This window comes from Rhipicephalus microplus, chromosome 6 (assembly GCF_043290135.1).
Source record: "Rhipicephalus microplus isolate Deutch F79 chromosome 6, USDA_Rmic, whole genome shotgun sequence".
In the NCBI taxonomy this organism is placed as follows: Eukaryota; Metazoa; Arthropoda; class Arachnida; order Ixodida; family Ixodidae; genus Rhipicephalus; species Rhipicephalus microplus.
The window spans coordinates 12,019,309-12,046,453 of record NC_134705.1 but is presented as its reverse complement, the minus strand read 5'-3'; the positions used below and the strand labels follow the sequence as shown (position 1 = coordinate 12,046,453).

Sequence of the window (27,145 nt, the reverse complement as noted above, 5' to 3'; positions counted from 1 at the left end):
CAACAAGATTCTACATTTGGGCAAAAGCTGCTTAATTATAATCAAGTCATTTAAATCTTTGTCCATTACCACAATTTTGCACTTCTCCTCTATGACAGGATTAAAACAAAGGAATGTCTCTAGGAAAGATTTCTGATGTCTCCCGCTGAACAAATGCATAACATACAGGCCTCCCATGGCTTGTTCCATCTTCACACAGAATCGAATGCAAGATATACCCTTCTTTATTAACTTTATACGTACCATCAAAGAACAAAACTTCAGCGTATTTTTCTAGTAACTGGACCATGTACTCTGATTGAAGCAATACGTACAAGAGATGCATTTTCTGTATTATTTTCAATATGAACTTTCCACCCAGAGTTTTCAAAAAACAATTCGTTGATTTTTTCTAACAGAAGGGCTCCATGATGAGCATTGTCCTGAATTTTTTTAACTGTTCTATGCTTCAAGTTTGTAATATCACAAGAAGTAACATGTTTTCCCGTTTCCCTCAAAATGGCATCCTTTAGGTCTTTAGGTTTCACATTACAAGAAATCAAGTCCGGAAGTTGGTCTTTTTTAGAAGCACTTAATGCACGATTATTGTACCATACAAAAATCTCGGGACCTATTTTATGGTAGTGCCCATCCGCTAAATTTACAACTTCATAATAGGGCTGTAGATTAACCCGCAGCGCAAGCTTAAGTTAAACATTGCAACCTGTACCGTTGAAGTGTTGATTGGGCCGAATATTTTGTCTCCTCGGATTTGGATACCCTGCGTGGCAACAGACAAACTTAACTCGAACATACGGAATGTCTGCTTTGTTTAAATCTTTCTTAATACACAATGGGTTTTTATCTGATCTTTCAATACGCATCGGATGGAACCCTTCACATTCCCGACCTTTAAACCTAGCTTTAAACTCTTATAAGTACTGAATTTGCTCCCTACAGAAAGATTTCCATCACCTGTGCGAATATGGCTGTGTGACAATTTTGCTGATGTTGCTTTCTGCTCCTGTTCAGGGTCTTCACCACGAGGTGAGGAATTACTGTTGTCAGGCGCACTGCTGCCATTGCGCAGAACCACACCTTCTGACTGGGGGCTCACAGTGGATGTTACACTGCAGGCGTCGGGTGGCCCACAGTCAGAAGGTGGGCTCTGCTCAAAAGAAGCAGAGCACAGTGGGACGGCAGTACACCCAGTCTTCTTCACTTTGTGGTGCACGCTTGCACCACTGACAAGAGCAGGAGAAACTGGTTTTTTGTTAGTACGGCCTTTCTTATTTTCGACTCTAACCTCCTTTTCTACACGGGGATAACCACGAGGTGTGGAAGCGCTGGTGTCAGCCACACTGCTGCCCTTGCGCAGAACCACAGCTACTGACTGGGGGCTCACCGTGGATGTTATGCCGCAGGCGTCGGGTGACCCACAGTCAGAAGGTGGGCTCTGCTCAAAAGCAGAAGAGCACAGTCGCACAGCAGTACGCCCAGTCTTCTTCACTTTGTGCTGCATCCACACACCACCGACAAGTGCAAGAGTACGCACAGAGCGCCGTTTTACTTGAGTGAAAACAGTCACAGCTGGAGCCCTGGTGCTTGCCACGGCAGTTATTGGCAGTCAAGGGTACCCATGAGCAGTGCCTGTTTCTGCGACTTAGGTGTCACTGACATCGCACTGTGACATTGTATGGTAGCAGAATCAGATTTCCGTGCAACGTCCGACCACATTTCCTTGCATAGAGATGCAGGGGCTGCAACAAGCATAGGGTCTGTGGAAAGAGCTGGGAAATTAGTTACATTATTCCAATACTGTGCCAGCCCTTCTGACTGATCACCGCGCTGGAATCGAAGCTTCTTGTGGTCCTTTTCTCTCTGGTGCTGCTGCTGTAATGCTCCATTGTGGCTTGCCTCAAGGTCCTTGCTTGCTTGCTTGATGGCTACACGTAGCAGGCACCCCGGCAGCTGGAACACAGAGGAGCACATTTACAGTTGAACCCCTTCATAACTGAAGCCCTGAAGAATGAAGTTTTCATAGCAATGAAGAAATATAACGTCTACGATGAACATTCATTGAGTACAAGGTGTTCGCTCTCTCTCAACAGCGAAGAGATTTCAAAAGCACTCCCACAATAAATGTTGGTAATATGCGACTTTTTTTTATACTCCTAAACTAGGTGAGAAAGTAGACGTAAAAAAATTGCAGCGCCGCTCATTTTACAAGTCGGGCACTTGAGTATTCGCCAAAAGGCATTTGTGCAGTTTGGGGTGGATCAAAACATCCCCCTCGACATCATTGCCGTGAACATTTCCTCAGCGGTAAAGACTCTTTCGTGTGCGCGGCGCGGCTCCACGTTGGTTATTACTTTTGAGGGAACCGTGATGCCAGCTGAGCTCTCGCTCTTCAAACAACGGAGGCCGGTTCGGGCGCGCCTCCCGCGTCCACTGCAGTGTGCGCGTTGCGGTGTGTTTGGACACGCCACAGCAACGTGCTCGCGCGACAGGCACTGCCTCCGCTGCGGCGGGAACCACGCGGAGGGTCCCTGCGCCTCAGAAAGACCCCGCTGCATTAACTGCAAGGGATCCCACCCCGCAAACGAACCTCGGTGCGAGTCATGGCAGCCGATTTGGGTGCACGTTAAAGAACCCCAGGTGGTCAAAATTTCCGGAGCCCTCCACTACGGCGTCTCTCATAATCAAATAGTGGTTTTGGGACGTTAAACCCCACAAATCAATCGAGTCATGGCAGCTGCAGCGAAAGGCCGCCTTTCTCCTCGCCTCCTCTGGCGGAAAACTGACGCGCCGCGAAGCCATCCAGCAAGCAAAAGCTTCGCTTCAGCGGGAGGCTTCAGCGACAACAACGGCAGCCACACACTCTGGCTGCTCTTTCCGCGATGCCCTGAAGGGCAATGCCACCACGGCACCGGCACCAGCGGTCACACAGCTTACACGTCCCCCCCCCCCTCCCCAAAAGGACGCAAGGGATACAGTGATGACGGCACTGGCCGCGGCCCTTCGCGCACTCCTGGAGACTACGGTGTGCAGCACGACGACGCGCGACTACTGGCCTCGCAGCTTTGCGCGCACATCACGATCTGACACACCATGGATAGTGCGTCGAAGAAGCCGCGGCCGCGGATTTTCCAGTGGAACGTGCGTTCCCTCCGCTGCCGTATCCCTGAGCTCGCCCGCTCACTGCCCCAGCGCGACCTCGACGTCCTGGCACTGCAAGAGACGCGAGTTCATGATGGGGCCCTCAACCTACCAGGGTATGTGGCTTACCACAGGGCCACGAGCTGCAGGAACAGCGCGTGCCTAAGCACGCATTGCAACAACCCGGCGCACCCACAGGGCCTGGCAAGGGCTTCTCTCTACGTGCGCGCGCGCCTTCCCCAAGTGCATCACGACGTATCGGACATCGTCGGTGCGGGCGTCGTGTGTGTGGCAGTGCGGGTGCGTGTTGGCACGACAGACACATGTGTCGCGAGCGTCTATGTTCACTCGTCGACCGAGTGGGACGCCGACTTCATTGTGCAGCTCGCCGATCGCCTCGGAAGTGCTGCTGTGTTGTGTGGGGATTTCAACTCCCATCACACGGCGTGGGGGTGCGCGAGCGTAAACGCCAGTGGCCGCGCTTTAATGGATGCCGCCCTGCGCGCTGACCTACACATCCTCAACGATGGCAACCACACATTCGTGCGTCCCGGTGCTAAGCGCAGTGCGCTTGACCTCACCCCTGTCACGGACGACTGCTACTATTCGTGGCGTCACGCGCCAGACACTGAGGGCTCGGATCACTATCCGATCCTCTTGGAGCCCTTTTATACCGGCGCCCCGCGCACCAATGTGTACAGTGTTGTGAACTGGCCCCGTTTCCGCGAACTGTGTGCTGAAGTGCCAGTCGCGGGCAACTTTCTCCAACACATTGTGCAGTGCGCGAGTGCCGCCACGACGGTGTGTCGAGTGCCGACGGGCACGCCCGTGCCCGACATTAAGTTCCTTAACCTACGCGCAGCTCGCCGCCGGGCGCAGCGCAAAGCGGAACGTTCGGACAAGGCAGAGGACTGGACTGTTTACAACCGCATCGACGCGGTCTGTCGACGCCACGCCCATAAACAACGGGATCGCAGCTGGTCCGGCCTCTGCCGCACTTTCGACGACCCGCGCTACCAACGGCGTGCCTGGCGCGTGTTCCGAGCCCTCCTCCGCCCCCGTGTGCCTCGGCATCCGGAGCTCTCCATCGCGGTTACACTTGGAATCGGCACCGCGCAACTTGCCGAATTGTTGGCTGACACTTTCGCGAGTGCGCCCACTGCCAGTGCAGCTGCTACCGTGCCCGAGCTGCCGCCACATGCACGGCCCGAACTCTTTACACCCTTTCGCTTCTTCCCCACACCAGCTATTGTAGAAGCGATCGGCGAGCTGTGCACAGCCGACTTACGCACCCGGGAGCTTCGCGATGTCCTCGACTCTCGGGGGCGCCGCTCGGCGCCGGGGGGTGATGGCGTCACGTATCAGATGCTCCGAAACTTGGATGCCACCCAGTTTCGGAATGTGCTTGACTCTTACAACGTCATCTGGCGCACGGGGGCGCTACCAGCCTCGTGGGGAGAATCCTTAGTAATTCCCATCCACAAGAAAGGGAAGCCGGAGTCCGAGCCTTCATCCTACCGACCGGTTTCGCTCACTTCGGCCGTGGGGAAAACATTCGAAGCTATGGCGCTCCGGCGCCTTCAATGGATCGCTTCTGCTCTTGATTTCCTCGCGGCTGAACAGTCCGGTTTCAGAGCACATCGAGCGACAGCGGACTCGATCTCGGACGTCGTGAGCCTTCTTGAGGAAGCCAAGCACCGTGGGGAGGCGGGATACCTCGTGCTTTTCGACGTCAAGAGCGCGTTTGACTCGCTCCCACATAACACCATCCTCCACGCCCTTCGTGAGATGCGTGTGTGCGGGAACATGCTCCAATACGTCGAGGCTTTCCTCAGTGGCCGATCTTTTCGTGTGCGCGTCGCCGGCGAACTCAGCAGTCCTCGGGTGGTGTCAGCGGGTGTGCCGCAGGACAGTGTGTTGAGTCCTTTTCTGTTCAATGCAGCTCTCGCACGCCTCATCGACCACATCCCGCGAGCCACTGCTTACGAAGTGCGCGCTGCGGTTTACGCCGACGACATCGCGCTCTTCTCCAGTGGCCCTACCCTTCGTGGTCAACAAGTCCGCGAGGGACTCCAAGCTGCCATTGACGCAGTGGACGGTTTCGTCACAGGCATCGGTCTCCAGCTCTCAGCCGCCAAGACGGAGGCGATGCACGTCCACCCGGAGCGCACGGGTATCTTCGTCGGTGCGCAGCTCGTCCTTCGCGGCCACCGACTCCCGTGGAAGCGCAAAGTGCGCTATCTTGGTCTCACAATCGACCACCGGCTTAACTGGAGGCCCGCACTGGCGTCCATCCGCAGCGACACACGGAGGATTGGCGGCATGGCCTCCCGCATCCTTGCCAATGGCAGGGGCTGCTCCCCGGACATCGCGCTGCGTTTCTTCAACGCGGTAGCGTCGGCCAGGGTTTTCTATGCCGTCCCGCTCGTCGCACGACGACCCGCGCATTGGGACGCGCTGGACACCCTCCACCGTGGCGTTGTACGCCGCCCCATTCATTCATGGCTTTTCACAGATAGCAGAACCTCTGACTCATCTCACAAGGGACGACACGCCATTTGTCTGGGAGAACGAGCAACAAGCAGCTTTTGATGAGCTGCGACAGCACATGCAATCAGCGCCCGTTCTCGCTCATTTCCACGATGATGCTGAGACGGAGGTCCATACCGACGCTAGTACCATTGGGCGCGGTGCAGTACTCGTTCAGCGTCAAGAGGACATCGAAAGAGTGATAGCCTACGCCAGCCGCTCTCTATCCCGTGCCGAGGCGAATTATTCCACTACGGAGAAAGAGTGCCTCGCAGTCATGTGGGCAATCACCAAGTTCCGCCCGTACCTTTATGGTCGTCCCTTCAAGATAGTGACGGACCACCACGCCCTCTGCTGATTGGCAAGCCTGCGCGACCCTTCAGGACGGCTAGCACGGTGGAGCTTGCGGCTGCAGGAATTTGACGTCACCATCGTCCATAAGTCCGGCCGTAAGCATGAAGACGCTGACACACTGTCACGCGCACCCCTTCATGTCGTCAGTCAGGAAGCTGAGGAAGACAAAGGCTTCCTGGGCGCCATTAGCTCATCAGACTTGAGTAAACGGCAGCAGGATGACGCAGAGATTCGTCCGATCATCGATCATTTAGAAAGCCAAGACACAATCATACCACGTTCTTTTTTTCCGCTCGTTGCCGTCGTTCTGCCTTCGAGATGGTGTGCTGTACAAGAAGAATGCTCGTTCGCACAACCGTGCCTACCTCCTGATGGTTCCTCGAGACATGCGAGACGACGTCCTCTTCGCTTGCCATGACGAACCCACATCCGGTCATTTGGGCTACTCACGGACACTTGCCAGAGTGAGTGAGAGGTACTATTGGCCAGGACTTTCGGCAAGCGTCAAGAAGTACGTCAAGAGCTGTCGGGAATGTCAGCGCCGAAAGCAACCATCTGTTAAGCCAGCTGGTTTGCTTCAGCCCATTGAAGCACCTTGCACGCCATTCGACCAAGTCGGCATGGACATTCTCGGGCCATTTCTCCTGTCTGCGGACAGCAACAAATGGGTGATCGTCGCGACCGACTATTTGACACGCTACGCTGAAACCCAGGCGATCCCACGAGCCACGGCTTCTGAGGTAGCACAATTTTTCATGCGCCACATCGTGTTACGACACGGTGCTCCTTCCAGTGTAATAACGGACAGAGGGACGGCATTCACGGCGCAGCTTACGGACGAAGTTTTCAAACTGAGCAACACCAGACACCGAAGGACAACTGCGTACCACCCGCAAACCAACGGACTTACCGAGCGACTGAATAAGACCCTCGCAGACATGATCTCAATGTACATCGACGTACAGCACAAAACATGGGACCGGATCTTACCTTACGTGACCTTCGCGTATAATACCGCCGTGCGAGAGACCACGCGATTCACGCCATTTCGGCTTCTCTACGGCCGCGAAGTGCAGACCATGCTAGACTCTATGCTACCGTGTCAAGACGAAGACGAGTTGGCAACAGACGCCGAAGAATTCGCAGAGCATGCTGAGGAAGCCGGGCAGCTCGCGCGACTGCACATCGGCCAGCAACAGCAGGCAAACGCACGACGCTATAATACCCGCCACAGAGAAGTGTTTTACAGCCCCGGAGATCAAGTTTGGGTGTGGACGCCCGTCCGCCGCCGTGGCCTAAGTGAAAAGTTGCTGAGCCGGTACTTTGGCCCATATAAAGTGTTACGCCGCACCAGTGACGTGAACTACGAAGTGGTACCGGACTCAACACCCCATGCACGGAGCAGGACACGGCTGAGGCCGGACGTCGTTCAGGTCTTGCGCATGAAACCATTTAGTGCGCGTTGCTCGTAACTTTTCCTTTACCGTACAGCATTCTATGTGTTTTTTGTTTATTTGTGTGAACTTGCTTTCTCGTTCATTGACGTTTCTTATATTGGCACGCTTTTCAATTTTTACTTTCACTTTATCCGAATTTCCAATTTCTTTTTCACGTGCCTATGTAGTAGCATCGCGGTGATGCTATTGTCGCGAGAGCAAGGTTTCCAGCTCCAGTATCTTCTCAGGAAATTTGTGCAAAACCAACTCCTCTGCTTCTTTTTTAAGTCTTTCTTTGTACTCTTCTACCTTTGGGTTTGGTTCTCTGGCCATTACAGAGCTTCGGCTTTTGACTTTAATGGAATGTGGGATAAATCGTGTTTTCCAGCCTGGGACAGGCGCCTACACGCTGCATTTACGGCTTAAAAACGGAGCAGTCAAGGTCGCCCCCGTTCGGGATTAGAAGGGGAAAGCTTACTAGGAAAAGCGTCTAGCATGAGGCAGGTCCGGCGCCACCGTCTGAGTCTAAGCCATTGTTAACAGGCACGCGTGTCATTGAGAATGACATGGGGACGCGACCACTTAGCCTGACCGAGACATAGTGGCGGCAGGTAAACGACCATATTCTCTCGCGCTGTTGTTAGAATGTCGGGGCGCCTCGCTGTCGCATGTACACCTGGTAAGCAATGGTGTACCCATCGCTCTTAAGGACGCTTCTAGAAAGCAACAGTTAATGAAAGAACTTACGGGGCCCGAGCGTGGGAACGGCCGCCGACGGTAGTCGGCCGAAGGAAGCAGCACGGCCTGGTATGGGAGAGAGTATCACGTGCGGAGGACCTTTCCCTTTGCGTGTTTCATTTTGGTAAGGAGGTTTTTACAAATGTAGTGCCTTTTATGAAAGTGTTTCTGTGATTGGTTGAGATGCTGCGAGTCCGAACATGTGATTGGTTTTTGTGAAGACTCTTTGTTCGACCAAGGGTTAAAAAGAGGATGTTTGAACTTGAAAAGTGAGCGGAGTCGGGGTCAACGGCGGATCTCACCACCGGAGACCAGCTATGCGGGCCGAGGGGTATGCCACCATTTTCTATGTTTTGTCTTTGTAACCCAGTGCATTTTGTAACTTGAAGTTGTGTTAGCTAAATAAACCCCCAATGAGTGCTCCCCGAATTCATCGTGTTGACTTCTCATCGATTGCCTCCGTGGAGTTTCAACCACACTTATTCGTCTCCCTGGTCGTCCGATGCGCCTAACTTGAACAACCCCGACGTTTCGCTACAAAGTGGTGGAGGTTGCTCGGTAACGATAGTCCCGCTCTGAAATTATGCCCCGAGTCAACAACAAATATAAGGAACCTACCTCTGACAGCTCCACTATGACGGAACCCCATACCTTCTTCTCTGCTATGTCTACCCCCCAAGCTAAACCATTCATCAGACCACCAGTCTTTAGAGGTGCGCCGGAGGAATCTATTTCCGAGTGGCTACTTTGCTACGAACATGTAGCATCACTTAATAATTGGGACCAAGCCACGAAGGTGAAATTTCTATATCTGGCCTTAGACGGAGATGCGAAAAAGTGGCACAATACTCAAATTCTAACCGGTGCCCCTAATACATGGGAAGAATGGGCGACGCTACTAAAAACGTCCTTTACGAGTCGCCACTCAGTCGAGATCGCCCATTTGCGGCTACAAAACCGCACCCAATTGCCGTCCGAAACCCCCGAGCAGTACTACTATGACGTCGTACAGCTGTGTGCAAGAGTGAACCCGTCCATGACGGAAGATGATCGGTTGCGGCACCTTATGCGCGGTTTGCGTCCGGATATTCTGGAGAAGATGATAATCGCAAACCCGGAGAGCTGCACTGCATTCCTCCAAATTTTGCAACGCATAAATCTGGCAGCTTTGATGAGCCGTGCGTCGGCGCCACAACCGATTGGCATCCAGTATTCCACCGGATTACAGTCGTGGATGCAAAACATCGCGAATCCCGTAGGGTTCGCACCTGCCGCAGCGACAGGGTACTCTCCTCCTACGTGTGTCGCCACTTGCGCCGCGGCCGAATTGCGTTGCCCACGGGAGGCTGCTGACAGCGAAAGAGACCTAAAAGCGATTGCGGACTCGATCGCCGTGCTGTCTGACCGGCTAAAAAGCATCGAAGACGAGGTGCGTCGCCCCCCAATGCCTTGGCCTCAGAGAACTTCCCGTGCCAACGACGGGCGTCCCCGATGCCAGATTTGCCGCCGCATAGGTCACATAGCACAACAGTGCTGGCAGCGATTCCGAGATGGCAGGAACGATCAGGCGGAGCTCCAAGGCAATCAGAATGTACAGCCTAATCCTTCGGGAAACGAGAATGGCCGGGCCTAGGGGGCCAGCCCGGCCGCCCCATCGGCACATTGTCGGAAGGTCAGCTTCTCACAGTCCCCACACGAGCCAACGGTACAGAAACAAAACTTGTAATTGACACCGGCTCGGCCGTAAATGTCATCTCAGAAGAATTAGCTAACAAAATAGGTGCTTCATTCAAATCGAGAAAAGACATATTCATCCGAGGAATTGGCAGAGGCTTGCTCACCCCCAATGGCGAAGCTGAAATAAAACTTGAATTTGGCACCACCAAAATTCACGAGACGTTTTTAGTGGTCAAGGATTGCCCGTACGAGCTACTCGGTGGTCTTCCTTTTTGTCGAGCAGCCCGGCTTCTCATTGACTTCTCTAAAAAAGAGCTGCAACTAAACGGTGAAATTTTCCGGCTTCATATAGACTCAAGTGCCCCCGAACATAATGATGTACTTACAGTGCGGTGCCACGAGCAAATTCGCATTGAACCTCGCACAGAAGTCGCTATTGAAGTAAAGGTCGCAAGGGACGAAATTCACCTCGTCGAACCGAACAGCACGCTCAAAAACGGACTTCAGGTTGCACGCACAATAACGAGGATCGTGCATGGGAGAGGCCTCATTCGCATAGCTAATCCTACCATGTCGCCAGTAAACCTGCTCAGTGGAACAAAGCTTGGATGGGCTTCATCTATTGATGACGCACAGCTGGCAATCACGGCCCCCGAGAACGATCAAGTGCCTCAAGAGTTTGACATAGAGACTGGGCAGCCATCTGAGCGGGATGAACTGCTGTCGCTCATTGAGAAATACCGCCGTCTATTTACGAGCAGTGACAACCCCATCCGGCAGACTCATGTCGCTGAACATGTGATCGACACAGGTGATTCTCGACCAATTCATCAGCACCCATATCGTCATTCCCCTTTTGAAAGACAACAGATTGAGCAACAAGTAGAAGAAATGCTGCGCGATGGGATAATTAGAGAGTCTCACAGTCCTTGGTCATCACCTGTCGTCCTCGTGAAGAAGCCAAATGGGACTTGGCGTTTCTGCGTCGATTTCCGCAGAGTCATTGAGGTCACTAAAAAAGATGTACACCCACTGCCACGAATTGATGACATTCTCGACGTGCTACAGGGGTCAAAATACTTCACCACACTTGATCTAACATCAGGCTACTGGCAAGTGGGCATCAAGGAGGAAGATAAGCAAAATACCGCATTTGCCTGTGGACCCGGCCTGTACGAATTCAATGTTGTCCCTTTCGGCCTGTGCAACGCCCCTGCCCATTCCAGAGAATGATTAACAAAGTCCTCAGTGGTCTTCTCTGGAGAGTTTGTTTGGCCTACTTGGACGACATCGTTATTTTCTCGAAGACTATGGCAACTCATTTGCAAGATTTGGAAAGTGTGTTTTCGGCTTTGGACGTGGCAAACTTACGACTGAAGTCCGAGAAATGCAGCTTCGCTCGCCAGGAGATCAAATATCTTGGACACATTCTCACAGGTGAAAGCATCCGGCCGGACCCAGACAAAGTAGCAGCGATCGAAAAATTCCCAAAGCCACGAAACAAGAAAGGTGTACAGAGCTTTCTCGGAATCTGTAACTACTATCGGCGATTCATCAAAGATTTCTCTCGCATTTCTCGACCTCTGACCAACTTAACCAAAAAGGATGTTCCTTTCGTCTGGGATGCGGCATGCGAAGTGGCCATGCAAACCCTCAAAGAGAAGCTGATCAAAGCCCCAATTCTGCGTCAGTTTGAGCCGGGAAAGCCGATAGAGGTGCACACTGATGCCTGTGATTACGGCATCGGCGCCGTGCTTGTACAGAAAATTGGAACTCAAGAGAGAGTCGTCGCCTATGCCAGCCGTCACCTTAACAAGGCTGAGATGAACTACAGTACCACTGAGAAAGAATGCCTCGCCGTTGTGTACGCCTGCGGACAGTTTCGGCCATACGTCTTTGGTTCTAAGTTCACGGTCGTGACTGACCAAGCCAGCCTGGCTTGGCTAATGAAAGTAAGGAATCCGAATGGTCGTCTTATGCGATGGTCCCTGTTGCTTCAGGAATTCGACATAACGTTGCGACACCGCCCTGGCCTCAAGAATGGAAATGCCGACACGCTTTCCCGCCTTCCTCATGATCCCGCGCCTGTAAGCGAAGAAAACCCCTTACCGTTGCTGGTTCTGGATCAGGTGGATGTTGGAAAAAAGCAGAGGGCAGACCCATGGATGAAAGAAATTATGCAGCACCTCTAGCACCCGGATGCGCCCGTTGTCAGGAAAACTAAAAGAACGGCACGGAGCTTTCGGTTGATCGACGGTGTACTGTATCGAAGGGCGAAAGGGTTTCAGGAGGATCGTGCTGCGCTCGTTGTCCCCAAGTGCTTGAGATCTGAGATTTTAAGGTACTGCCATGACGCCACCACGGCAGGCCACTTAGGTGTAAAGCGCACATGGGAGAAAGTTCGTTGCCGATATTTCTGGCCGAAGATGTTCTCGTACGTAAGCAAGTACGTTCTCTCCTGCCCCGACTGCCAGACACGAAAGCAACCACCGGGGAGGCCGGTCGGTTTCCTCCAACCGATCCCACCTGCAGGTCGACCTTTTCAGCAGGTGGGCATGGACTTCATTGGGCCTTTCACAAAATCCAAAGCAGGGAACCGCTACATCGTCGTGATTACCGACTACCATACGAAATGGGTCGAGGCTGTCGCGTGTCCAGCGGCCACTGCCGCAGAAGCAGCCAGAGCTTTCGTCGAACAAATCGTCCTACGTCATGGCGCCCCGGAGAAAGTAATAAGCGATCGTGGGCAGCACTTTGTCGCCAACTTGACCGAAGAAGTATTCCGGCTCGTGGGTAGCGAGCATGCCACCACAACAGCATACCACCCACAGGCCAACGGCTTGTGCGAGCGTTTTAACCGCACGTTGGCAGACATGCACAGCATGTACGTTTCCTCACACCACCGCGACTGGGATGAATTCCTACCGTACGTTCTATTTGGATACAATTCTTCCACTCACGAGACGACTGGATTCACTCCCTTCTTTCTTCTTCACGGACATGAACCGACACTACCGGTGGATGTAGGGTCGGGCGCGCAACGCGGATTCGACTACAGCCTGGATGCAATGAAAGTGGCCCGCAGGCTGCGGCAGGCTCGAAAAACAGTAAATGAATGGGAGAAGCGTCAGCAGGAGAAGAACAAGCGCAGCTATGATGCTAGGCGACGAAGTGTTGTTTATCATCAGGGCGACTTGGTGTACTTGTGGACTCCCTCCCTGGCGAAAGGGAAGACGACAAAGCTTCTTCACAAATATCACGGACCTTTCCGTCTTGTGCGCCAGGTAGCCGAGAACAACTGGGAGGTGGTAGACCAAACTGGGAACAAACGTGACGTTGTGAATGTGGCGCGTTTAAAGCCCTGCCACGTTCGATTGGGCTCCGATGCCGACGACGCGGACGATGAGTCTGATGATAATCATGAGGTGCGCGATCTCGGTGGTGATGTGCGCGAGGAAAGTGCCAGGAGAGATGACCACGGATTGCATCGAAGTGTTGTGCGCGAGTGCAGTGCAAGGAGAGATGACCACGGATTGCATCAAAGTGTTGTGCGCGAGTGTGGTTCGCGAGTGGGTCAGGAACTCCGTTTGCAACATTGTGTGCGCGGGACCCAGACCAGTGTTCCAGTACAGCAGTGCGAACGCTACGACACGGACACTGAACTTTACTCGGACTGGAAGACATTTTCAAGTAATAACCACGCACAACAGAATGTCAGTGCTTACGAAACGGACACTGAATTGTATTGCAGTACTGATGAGTGAACCCATATATTTCTGTGTCCAATGATTTTGTTTTGTTTTTCATCTGTTGTTTTTATGTAATTTTTTTAAAGCCTCTCACCTGTTATACACATGCATAAGTGTCTTTAAATAAGCATCTCACACACTTTTTGAATGCAAAACCTTTTTGTATAATTAGTCTATTTATTGTCGTGTTTTGCAGATAAAACGAGTGGGGCACTCTTTTTCGTAGGGGGGGAGGTGTCGCGAGAGCAAGGTTTCCAGCTCCAGTATCTTCTCAGGAAATTTGTGCAAAACCAACTCCTCTGCTTCTTTTTTAAGTCTTTCTTTGTACTCTTTTACCTTTGGGTTTGGTTCTCTGGCCATTACAGAGCTTCGGCTTTTGACTTTAATGGAATGTGGGATAAATCGTGTTTTCCAGCCTGGGACAGGCGCCTACACGCTGCATTTACGGCTTAAAAACGGAGCAGTCAAGGTCGCCCCCGTTCGGGATTAGAAGGAGAAAGCTTACTAAGAAAAGCGTCTAGCATGAGGCAGGTCCGGCGCCACCGTCTGAGTCTAAGCCATTGTTAACAGGCACGCGTGTCATTGAGAATGACATGGGGACGCGACCACTTAGCCTGACCGAGACATAGTGGCGGCAGGTAAACGACCATATTCTCTCGCGCTGTTGTTAGGATGTCGGGGCGCCTCGCTGTCGCATGTACACCTGGTAAGCAATGGTGTACCCATCGCTCTTAAGGACGCTTCTAGAAAGCAACAGTTAATGAAAGAACTTACGGGGCCCGAGCGTGGGAACGGCCGCCGACGGTAGTCGGCCGAAGGAAGCAGCACGGCCTGGAATGGGAGAGAGTATCACGTGCGGAGGACCTTTCCCTTTGCGTGTTTCATTTTGGTAAGGAGGTTTTTACAAATGTAGTGCCTTTTATGAAAGTGTTTCTGTGATTGGTTGAGATGCTGCGAGTCCGAACATGTGATTGGTTTTTGTGAAGACTCTTTGTTCGACCAAGGGTTAAAAAGAGGATGTTTGAACTTGAAAAGTGAGCGGAGTCGGGGTCAACGGCGGATCTCACCACCGGAGACCAGCTATGCGGGCCGAGGGGTATGCCACCATTTTCTATGTTTTGTCTTTGTAACCCAGTGCATTTTGTAACTTGAAGCTGTGTTAGCTAAATAAACCCCCAATGAGTGCTCCCCGAATTCATCGTGTTGACTTCTCATCGATTGCCTCCGCGGAGTTTCAACCACACTTATTTGTCTCCCTGGTCGTCCGATGCGCCTAACTTGAACAACCCCGACGTTTTGCTACGCTATGTACTTTTCTTTCCTCTTTTTGGGACTTGTTTTTTTTTTCTTTTCGGAAGGGGGGATAATGCCACCAGCACGTAGTGGGTCGACAGCAAGAGCGGCTCTCAATCTGGAGGAAAAAGAAGATCGCGTGCTTTCTTCTCTGCTCGAGAGTCAGCCACGACTGACGCATCGTCCTAGAGCTAGCTACCCGGTCATTCAATAAATCCCCCAGTACTTCTGACTCATCGTGACAATAGATACCCTTTCAAAGATTAATGACTACATGTCCCACGCCTAGTGTGTCCAGTATTCCCCACAATTCCTCTTGAACCACGCTATCGTACACTCCCTTGATATCCAAAAATGCTAGCCACAGGGGCCTGTGTTTCTTTTCTGCTATTTCGATGCGCTGCGTCAGTGAGAACAGATTGTCTTCCAACCATCTGTGTTTTCGAAACCCATTCTGCAGTTCCCCCAGCACCCCCTCATCCTCTATCCACGCCTGCAGTCTTTCCTTTATAATCCGCATCGCCAGCCTGTAGACCACTGATGTCACTGTTATCGGACGGTAGTTGTTTATGTCAGCTTTGTCCCCCTTTCCCTTATAGATCATGCTCATCCTGCTAAGTTTCCATCCATCGGGAACTTCATCTTGGATTATTATTATTGTGCTCACTGCCTCTCTCAAAGCCTGCTTTGACTTCGGTCCTAATGTCTTTATCAGCCTAATTGGAATGCCATCTGGGCCTGTTGATGTACTACTAGGAACCCTCCTAGTAGTGGCTTCGCTCTCATCGCGCGCCCCGCATCCACGTGTCCGTGTTTGTTTACGGATCGGGCCACGCCCACCTCCTCTCACTCCTGCCGCGTGGTGCTCCTGTTCCCTCCCCGTCCCGGCTCGCCTGACTGCTTTTCCTTTCCTGGGGGCAGCGCGGGCTGCGTCAACACCAACTGGAGGCTGCGTCCGAGACAGTCCTCTGTGTCCTTCCCCTCCTATCCTTTCCTCCTCAATCTTTACGTCCCATTCCTCCTTCCTCCGCGCGGAGCCGTGTCGGTGACTTCGTATTGAAAGACAGTAACAGCTCCGCGCTTTCCTCTTCACTTTCCCCATTAAAGAACCTCTGACGCATTGGTGCAACCATTGCTGTTTACGTTGTTGAACGATGATGATAGCAAAATCACTTCTTTTTCTTCAAGAGAATACTTTTGGCTAATTCTTTTGTTGGCAAATACGTCGCACATGACATATTGTTACGGTGCATCATCGACAGGAGCAAGAGTGGCACTTTGCGAAGATGAAAAAGACGCCTGTGTGTTAGGCGCTTGCGCGAGAGGCAACTCAGGGTCTACCAAAGTTTGTTGCAAATAACGTGTTGTATATGGAAGTTCGCCTACCCTCTCTGCTAATTAGGTTTAAATTCTTACTGTGCAAGCATTCTTAAAGATATACAGTTCACATCAAAGACTCTCATTTTACGCTTTCATTCAAGAACCGACTTTATTTTTCGAAACCCATTGGTCGTGACTACACACCCCGCAAACAGTATTTGCACAAGCGCTACTAAAGCAACTGAATGTAAAACTTAGACATATTGGTCCAATACACAACCTAAAGTCAATGCTTAGCATACAATTCGATGATATATTTCCTCATAACGCGAAAGAATTGGCATATAGGTATTTAAATGACCAGTTAGCAGATTATCTAGCTCACCTAGAGATAAGCAATATCATAGCGACTGATGCATCTGTGTCAAAAGAAAAGGCTGGGGTTGGCATATTCTCTCCTTCTTTTGACTGGTCCTTTTCGATTCGACTCCCAGATTATACCCTGGTATTCATTACAGAATTATTGGCCATTGTTCTTGCCCTACGCAAATTGCCCTCAAGCGAATCATTAGCAGTTATCATTACAGATTCCTTATCAGTTTGTAACGCACTTTCTGCGGCAGTAAATTCAGAGCTGATGAATACGTTTCGGCATTTAGTACCGAAAAACGTAAAAAAACTGCATTTGCTATGGGTACCAGGCCACCGCGGATTATATTTGAACGAAATGGCGGACTCTTTAGCAGCAGTATCCCTGGATGGGCCCACCATCCCAGTTTTGCCAGATACGGCTTACGTAACAGCGCTAAGGTTCCGAAATGCTTGCCTGCAATGGGGAAAAGGTAATTTGGATAAATTCAAAGATTTCGAGCATTTGAGCTATTGCTGGAATAAACAGTGGTGTGTATCTCGCCAGTTAGAAGTCACTTATACCACATTGCGCTGCGCAGTTCCACAACTAAATTATTACCTTAACAAAGCTCGGCTCAAGGCGTCACCGCTATGCATTTGGTGCAACGAAATTGAAACAATTCAACATTTCTTTTTATTCTGTCATCGTTATTCTTATCAGAGAAAAAAGATTTTTAGTAGCCCCATTACAAAAGCAATGAATACAAGTAAATCTACCAGTAATTTTATCACTTGGCGGAACTTGATTTGGTTACTGCGACAGGGATGTATGCTCCACTGTGTTTGATTACATCAACGCAACTAAAAGATTACCGTGCTAGTGAACCCCTACCTTTTCAGATATTTAGTTTATAATTCGTAGTTATGTCTTTCAAAAACAAAAGATGGTTTGACCGCTTGCTCAGCAAACATTTTTGTTTTTTGGTAGTATTATTTTAAGCTACTTTTTCAGATTGGCTTCATTTTCATTTTAGTTTCATTTAAGTATCCTGCCGCCCGGTTCTTGGCCCATCCCCCTTTGTGGGTAAGCGCCATCCATCAGAGGTCATCAGCATCAGCAACTCAGACATCTTGTTCGGCTGCAGATTCTCGGTGGACGCTATCCTATAAGCCTAGACCTCGCCCCGTCACATATAAGACTAGACCTCACCCTGTCACATTTGGTGGAGATGCTGGGTAACCGCCTCGCAACGGAACTTCGCAGCGGCCGTCGTTTGAAGGGTCATTCCACAACGATGACGGAACGTACGGCGTCCGCATCTGCTCTTGGTGTTCCTGCGGCCGGAGATGATGCGGTAACTACATCTCCTTCTGTGACCACAACCTTGGTGCTCGAACCCCCGCGGGATCCTGGCACATTCAGCGGTTCCGGCGACCCAGATGAAGTTGACGTTGAAGATTGGCTGGCAGAGTACGACGTAAAAAAAACGTGTGAGTACTAGATACCGATGGGGCCCGACTCTTATGCTGGCGAACCTGTTATTCTATCTTAGGGGAACCGCCAAATTGTGGTATGAGAACCATGAAAGAAAACTTGGGAGTTGGGCAGTGTGCAGAGAGAAAATGTTGGACCTGTTCGGAAAGCCGATTGGAAGAAAAATGGCCGCGAACTAAATTCTCGCGTCTCGGGCGAAGACCTCGACCGAGTCTTACATCTCATATAGAAGATGTCTTATCGTTGTGTCGCAAAGCCAATGCCGAGATGCCGGAGGCTGACAAGGTTGGACATATTCTTAAGGGGATTGCGGATGACGCATACAACCTCCTCATCTGCAAAAAATTTTCTACAGTAGACGCCATTATAAAAGAATGTTGGCGCTTTGAGCAAGCGAGGAGCCGGCGGATTAACAACGTGTTTACCCGCCTTCCAAATACGGCTGCAACGTCGTCTTGCAAAGACCGTGCAAGAATACAGCCGCCACCTCTAGATTCATCTCATCAGGTGACCCGAATTGTACGACGCAAACTTGAAGCCATTGCCTCTGCTCCGGCTCACACCGCTGCAAGTGACACGACCCCACTCACTGCTAACATGGTTCAAGCCATCGTCCGCCAAGAACTCGCCAGCATGGGTATTCCCTCGGTGTGCGCTTTGCCCAGCCCGCAGCGAGCTCCATGGCGTTCACCCTCGTCCTATTACGAGCAGCAGTTTGCGGCCCGATCTCGCGACCCTGCTGCGTGGAGAACCGTCGACAATCAACCAATTTGTTCTCATTGCCACCCTATCGGTCATGTCGTCCGTTACTGCAATTACCGCTGGTCCTCGCCACCTCGGACTTCATCTCAACCTCACTACCGACAGGACAGCACCCGCTTCGCATCTGCCGTGCAGCCTTCTCCGCCAAACAACTACAGAAGGTTCAACAGCCGATCTCCGTCACCGCATGGTCGTCAGTCGCGTTCGCCTCCAGGACATCGCCAGCCGTCTCGCTCACCGCAGACTCCCAGGCCGTCGTCCCCATTCAACCCTGCTCCTGCCTATACCCGGAAAACTGAACGGTGCAGCGCCCGGAGGTGACGCTGCATTTTCGACTCCCTCCACAAATCCTCTCTTGACGCTTCCGACGAGACAAAGTTTGTTAGACGTTGACGTTGACAGTGTGGCTATTTCTGCCCTTATAGATACTGGAGCGCACATTTCTGTAATGAGCGCGAACCTTCGCCGACGCCTACGTAAAGTGCTCACGCCTGCCGCCTCCCGCACACTTCGTGTCGCTGATGGGAGGACCCCTGACGTTCAAGGGATGTGCACGACCCGTGTGTCCATTGCCGGTCATTTTACATTAGTTCAGTTTGCCGTCATTGAAATGCGTCCTCATGACCTAATACTTGGTTTAGACTTCCTGTCACGTAATTCTGCGCTCATTGATTGTGCCACTGGTGCTCTTCAGCTTGAACTGCCGCAGTTTGCCGATTTTCCAGCTGACTATTCTCCCCGTTTATGCTCTCGTCACCACGTTCGCTTGCCTCTGCAAGCTGCTACATATGTCACTTTGTCGTGCTCACGTCATGTGCCCGATGGTGACTACCTCGTCACTCCTATAGTCGACGTACTGATGGCCCGAGACGTCCTTGCTCACACTGTTGTCGCCGTCGCTAATAATACAGTGGTTATACCACTACTCAACGTGAGTCTATTGACTCAAGTTATTCCGCAAGACATGTCTTTCGCCACCCTATCTCCACTTTACAGCTGCAACGTTACTGGTTTGGACACCGATACTACATCCCACTGTCTTGGCCGCAATTACACTCTGCCTGCAGATGACATTAACAAGATGATTGCTCCCGACCTCACTGCAGCGCAAGCGTCCAGCCTCCGTAGTCTGCTAACATCATATAGAGACGTTTTCGACTGACCACCTTCCTCTCAGCCAAACAACTGCAGTGACTCACCGGATCAACACTGGTGATGCCAGTCCTATACGGCGGCGGCCATATCGCGTATCTCATAAGGAACGCCAAGTAATTCAGAATGAGGTGAACAAAATGATTACTAAAGACGTAATATAACTATCATCCAGCCCCTGGGCCTCTCCAGTCGTGCTCGTTGAGAAGAAGGGTGGCAGCTGGCGCTTTTGCGTGGACTATCGCCATTTAAACAAAGTGACCCACAAAGATGTCTACCCTTTGCCTCGCATTGATGACGCCCTCGATTGCCTCCATGGTGCCCAATACTTTTCGTCTATCGACCTTCGGTCCGGCTATTGGCAAATTTCTCTCGACCCCATGGATCATGAAAAAACCGCTTTCGTTACGCCCGACGGCCTCTACCAGTTCAGAGTCATGCCGTTTGGACTGTGTAATGCGCCGGCAACTTTCGAGCGCATGATGAACTCCCTTCTCCGAGGATATAAGTGGTCCATCTGTTTATGTTACTTGGACGATGCCATCGTCTTTTCACCTACCTTTGACAGCCATATAACACGTCTGTCAGCCGTTCTGGATGTTTTTCGAAGAGCTGCTCTCCAGCCCAATTCTGCAAAATGCCATTTCGGGCGTCGCCAAATCACCATACTCGGCCACCTTGTCAGTGCCGATGGTGTTCAACCAGATCCCGAAAAGGTGCGAGCAGTACAACAATTTATTGAACCACGCTCAACCAAGGACGTCCGAAGTTTCGTAGTGCTATGTTCTTATTTTCGTCGATTTGTCCGCAACTTCGTCGACATCGCTCGACCGCTTACTGATCTCTTAAAGAAGGACGTTCCCTTCGCATGGGGCATAGAGCAAGCGGACGCCTTTTTGGCTCTCATCCATATGCTGACTACGCCACCAATACTGGCCCATTTTGACCCTGCATCACCTACAGAGCTTCGGACCGATGCCAGTGGCCATGGAATTGGAGCGGTCCTTGGCCAACGACAGCACCGGAAGGACCGCTTGATTGCTTACGCCAGTCGTCTTCTTTCACCTGCCGAACGGAAGTTCTCCATCACTGAGCGTGAATGCCTAGCTTTACTGTGGGCCGTGGCGAAATTCAGGCCTTACCTGTACGGCCGAACTTTTTCCGTTGTTACGGACCATCACGCTCTTTGCTGGCTGTCATCGCTAAAGGACCCATCTGGACGTCTCGGTCGCTGGGCGCTCCGTCTGCAAGAATACGCGTTCGTGGTCCACTACAAGTCGGGACGCCTGCACACAGACGCAGACTGTTTGTCAGGTTATCCGGTTGAAACGCTCGACTTGACAGGCCTTGATTCAGACCCCTGCGTTCTCTCCTTCCATGCTTTGGCTGATATCTACACCGAACAACGACGTGACCTGTCGTTACTATCCATCATCGAGCATCTGACCTCTGCTCCAACAGACCCTTCCGTTTGCCTGTTCGAACTGCACGACAACATGCTGCACCGTCGCGGCTTCAACGCTGATGGCCCGCAATTACTATTCGTGCTTCCCCATCACCTGCGTACCAGCGTTCTCGAACAACTACATGACGTACCTACAGCCAGTCACCTAGGCGTCTCTTGTACCTACGATCGTGTGCGACGTCGCTTTTTCTGGCCCGGACTGTATCGTTCTGTGGTTCGCTACGTCACTGCTTGCGACCGCTGCCAACGCCGCAAACGCCCCTTTGTGCTACCGTCTGGCCTCCTACAGCCCATTGAAATACCGACGGAACCATTCTTCCGTGTTGTCCTTGACCTGTTGGGCCCGTTTCCTACGTCCAGCTCCGGAAATAAATGGGTTGCAGTCGCCACAGACTACGCCACACGCTTTGCCATCACTAAAGCACTGCCGACAAGCTGTTCCACTGACTTCGCTGACTTTCTCTTGTATCAAGTCATTCTTCATCACGGCGCTCCACGGCAGCTGCTTACTGATCGAGGAAGGTACTTTCTTTCACGTGTTGTGGATGACATTCTCCGCGCCTGCTCCACTGAGCACAAGCTCACCACCGCTTATCATCCACAGACAAATGGATTGACCGAGCATCTGAACCGAACGCTGACGCAGATGCTGTCAATGTACGTTTCGCCAGGTCACCGTGACTGGGACAACGCACCCCCCTTTGTCACGTTCGCGTACAATTCTTCATGGCACGACACAGCTAGTTATTAGCCGTTTTATTTGCTATTTGGCCAACATCCAGCATTACCATTTCACACACTCCTTCCTTCGGCTGCCCCCTTGTCTACTGAGTACGCCAGTGGTGTCGTTTTTCGAGCCCATGCAGCCTGTCAGGTTGCCCGTGATCGGCTGCACTTGTCGCAAGCGCACCAAAAAGATCGCTATGACAGTCGCCACCAAAGCGTGCACTTCTCGCCGGGGTCTCTAGTACTTCTCTGGACACCAAACCACCAAGTCGGCTTATCAGAAAAGCTACTATCACACTACCATGGCCCCTACAAAGTGTTCCGACAACTTAGTGACGTGAGCTACGAGATCGCACCCCTAAACAATGCCTCTTCGACCCCCTCACTCCAGACAGACGTTGTACACGTTGCCAGACTCAAACCGTATCACCCTCCTCGTTCGTCGCCGCCGTACTAAGCGCCGTGACGGCGCTTCCGCCGCAGGGGAGTGATGTTATGGTGCATCATCAACAGGAGCAAGCGTGGCACTTTGCGAAGATGAAGAAGACGCCTGTGTGTTAGGCGCTTGCGCGAGAGGCAACTCAGACATCTTGTTTGGCTGCCGATTCTCGGTGGACGCTATCCTATAAGCCTAGACCTCGCCCCGTCACATATAAGCCTAGACCTCGCCTCGTCACAATATAAAGTGCCATAATTTCGATAAATGTTCTGTAGACTGCCTAACTTCTTACTGATGTGGTTCTGTCCAAACGCATGCCAAGACCTCACACAATTTGCTTACGTGCAGTGTTGTTTGGCATTTCAGCTTCAATGAAGCGACACCAGGCGTGGTTGATCTACATGACTTTGTGTGAGCTGATGGCGACCTGATTGCATGCGAGGAGTTCTGCAATGTTGCCAACATCAGAAGTACATGTCACAGTGGAAGAGTAAGAAGTGTATGAACTGGTTTCCAGATTTGGTAGGAAAATCAATAAGGCTGTGCTCTTCTGCAATAGATGGCACAATACGTAGTAAGCTGTGCACCAGGGTCTCGCCGGCTTGCCATATGCGTATATAAGAAAAGCGCAGCTGAACCATTGAGGGCAATAAAATGGATTTGTTGACACTTCTTTCCCTTTGTCCAAGTTCTTGCGATCATCTGCTCATGCTGTGAAAGTCGAAACGAATGTAGGCTGTCGCCACAGGCGCGGCTGTCATGCACAAATACCTATGCGCGTACACCAGTCACATGAATATGCCTGAAAGATCAACATACACATTTGTATAATAGACACCTGCAACATGTATGCCCCACTAGAGGGATGGTTTTGTTTTGTAGCACAATGAAGCTATACGGAGAGTCAAAGCTGGTTTTTATTTTGCTTTTGTTTTTGAATTGAATATTGGAATTTATTTTTCGTATTCTAGACGTGTACTCTGTCAACACTGAAAATGTTATTTACGTACGTCGACAACTGCAGGCTGCGGTACCCACACTTGCTTTTGTAAGGGCCTGTGATGCAGTGTTTTGTGTCATCTTGAGTTGTAAAATAGTGCCTGTACATCCTCGCAGGACTAGCTGGACTCACATTACTCACATACTCAAGCAATTTCTGTTACAAATATATTTTCTAACTTTGCCAATTGTTTCATTGCTTATGTGAGCATGCATGAGGCACCACAGCAGAGTACGTCACATCACATAAGCTGCACAGACTGCAGTGAAACAAAACTATGGCTAACTAAGACAGTAAAATACATGCAATACCCAGAGAGGAGCGGTAGCGACACTCTATTAAAAACCTCAGCAGAACCAATTGCTTCACTGCGCTTTGCAGCTTGGCATTTAATGCAATATGTTTTCTCACATTGGTCGGTATGCCAGGTAGGGAACCTTACCGGCACAGTGTCCCTTGACAATGTTCCCCTTTGCGGCACGTTCCTCAGGACGTGTTCACTGTAATGTGTTCATTCTTTGCACATGCATTTGAGCTCTAAATGTTTTTTGCAGGCAAAATCAGTTGAATGAAGGACCTGATTGTTCATGAGGACTGCTCGCCTCCACCTGTCCAGAAGATCACCATCTCTTGTTGCGCAAAACAAGGAAAACATTTTTATCACATCTTATACCCCAGGGTGTATTGCAGCAGGGTACAAAACGTTTTCTCCCAATTATGAACTGCAGACTGTGACGCATTCTTACGAAACCATGCCTTAAATAACTGGGCAAACAACTGATGCTACTTATCATTAAAACCCAATAATTACAGCGCGAGCGTGTCACACTCTCTTCACAGTGCTTCCGCGCAGTCTTCTTTACGTTATCTTTTTGAATGTGGTGCCGCCTGCCTTGTTCTTGCATAGCAGACGCCCTTTCGTGGAGAGAGCGCTTGCTTGCCAGGCAGTGCTGTGACAGCTTGCACACCAGCTGTCAAACTCACCATAAAATTATCTAAACGAGTGTCACGTTGGCCAATGAGAGCTCTGTGAAGTGCCGCATAAGGTATGCAACATGTGCAGAGAGCACGCACAATGACTGTCAGTAGAAGCAACAGCTCGCATTGATGCCATCGACGTACGATGGCGATGTTGCCAACGGCCAATATTAGTGTTTGGGGGAGGCATCTAAGGTTTTCACATTAATAATGCACCAGACGGTGTACTTGATAGTTTTTTTGGTGCACATAATTTATAGCTGATACATTCGAATGAAAGTAGTTATTTCGTTAAGTGGTTAGATGCACCAGCCATATTTTGCAGGAATGCCTTGTGGAGGTGTCTGACATACAATCTCTACGGCTGAAATAACTAGCTAGCAAATTAATGAACTAGCATGCCACCATAAGCGATTCCTTCACAAGAGCTCCAGTCGTGGATATAAATCTTCACATTTAATAGCACGAAGACCGCCACGCTAAATTGCACGTCTACATGAGGTTCCCAAACGATGAATGCACTCAACGACTCAGTAGGTCATGTCTGTGTTAAAGCAGGCTTTAAATTAAGCAAGCCTGGACATAACCCATACTCATAGTGATAGACTTGCAACTTACATCGCAGAGTCGAGTGGAAAATGTCTGCCTGAAATTCTGATTTGATTTATTTGATTGATTGATATGTGAGGTTTAACGTCCCAAAACCACCATATTGTCACGGGGTCGTGACGTGGCCAAAGACAGGAAACTTCGTGTTGGGATTTAACTGTTTATTTGGGCGAACCTGTGCCCGGTAAATGGAAAGTTTAATTACAGCAGCAGTCTTGCACAGATGGCAGTCTCGGACTGATAGCGGCGAACGCAGCGTCGGCCTTCGATCAACAACTGACAAGCGGTGAAGCGCGTCGGCATTTATACTCTTGCCGTCGAATGTTCTAGCGTTATCGCTGGTGGTGGCGTAGGTTCCAGAACAATCTGTACCGTTCGCACAGTGGGCGTGATCTTATCGAAATGATCTACTACAGTCCGGAACCTTCTCGAAAACTGCAGGCGCGGTTCGCGCTGAGAATCGTGTGGTGATTTGGGACGATAACAAAAACTTGGGAAATGGAACGTGGCATTGCCCACCTCTGAAAAAAGGCATCGTCCCGATGCTTTAACTAAAGATGAAAGTACAATAATAATGCAAGAAAGTACAATGAATAAATTACGATACAACAATAATACAAAAAAACACTCGTTCAGTTTGTTAACGCGCATGAAACGGCTTGAGGCGCGCGACATGTACGACTTCAGGTCGCGATCGGCGTCGTTGAGAGTTCGTGATGCCGTCAAGGACAACCTCGTAATCAAGTGGGCCGAGACGTCGAACCACCCTGTACGGTCTGAAGTACCGTCGCAGAAGCTTTTCACTTAGTCCACGTCGGCGTATCGGCGTCCACACCCAAACACGTTCACCGGGCTGGTATTCCACGAAGCGTCGTCGAAGGTTGTAACGGTGGCTGTCGGTCGTCTGTTGATTCTTGATACGGAGGCGCGCAAGTTGTCGGGCTTCTTCGGCGCGTTGAAGGTACTCGCTCACATCGAGGTTTTCTTCGTCGGTGACGTTGGGTAACATGGCATCGAGCGTCGTTGCCGGGCTCCTTCCGTAGACAAATTTGTATGGAGATATCTGCGTCGTCTCCTGGCGCCGTGTTGTATGCGAAGGTCACATACGGAAGAATGGCGTCCCACGTCTTGTGTTCGACATCGACGTACATTGACAGCATGTCGGCGATCGTCTTGTTAAGCCGCTCGGTGAGGCCGTTGGTCTGTGGGTGGTACGCTGTCGTCCGGCGGTGGTTTGTTTGGCTGTATGCCAAGATCGCTTGAGTTAAGTCGGCAGTGAATGCCGTTTCTCTGTCGGTGATAAGGACCTCCGGGGCGCCGTGACGTAGGACGATATTTTCGACGAAGAACTTAGCTACCTCGGATGCACTGCCTTTTGGCAGGGCTTTTGTCTCGGCGTAGCGGGTGAGGTAGTCGGTAGCTACCACGATCCACTTGTTTCCGAAAGTCGACGTCGGGAACGGCCCCAGTAGGTCCATACCAATCTGCTGGAAAGGTCGGCAAGGTGGATCAATTGGCTGCAGAAGTCCCGCTGGCCTTGTCGGCGGTGTCTTGCGTCACTGACAGTCCCGGCATGTCCTCACATAAGGAGTGACGTCGGTGGTAAGACGTGGCCAGTAGTACTTTTCTTGTATCCTCGCGAGCGTGCGAGAAACACCGAGGTGCCCTGCCGTCGGATCGTCGTGCAGGGCCTGCAGGAGTTCTGGTCGCAGAGCTGAAGGCACCACAAGGAGGTACTTAGCTCGAAGCGGTGAAAAGTTTTTCTTTTGTAGAAGACCGTTTCGTAGAAAGAACGACGCAAGTGCGCGCCTGAATACCTTCGGGACTTCGGCGGTCCTGCCTTCGAGGTATTCTATTAGGGCCTTAAGTTCCGGGTCGGCCCGCTGTCGTTCAGCGAAGTCGTCGGTAGTTATCGTTCCCAAGAAATACTTGTC

General features: G+C 51.0%; 1 protein-coding gene across 2 annotated transcripts in view; it reads right to left on the bottom strand.

Annotated features, from left to right (window-relative positions):
- Positions 1-206: 206 nt before the first annotated feature.
- LOC119168732 (uncharacterized) overlaps positions 207-27,145 on the bottom strand; it is a 92,077-nt gene continuing 65,138 nt past the window's right edge. For both annotated transcript variants that reach the window (XM_075865269.1, XM_075865270.1), the window contains exon 2: positions 207-1,950. In XM_075865269.1, coding sequence (XP_075721384.1) covers positions 1,597-1,950 — 354 coding nt within the window. In that variant the 3' untranslated portion in view covers positions 207-1,596. The remainder of the gene's footprint in view (positions 1,951-27,145) is intronic.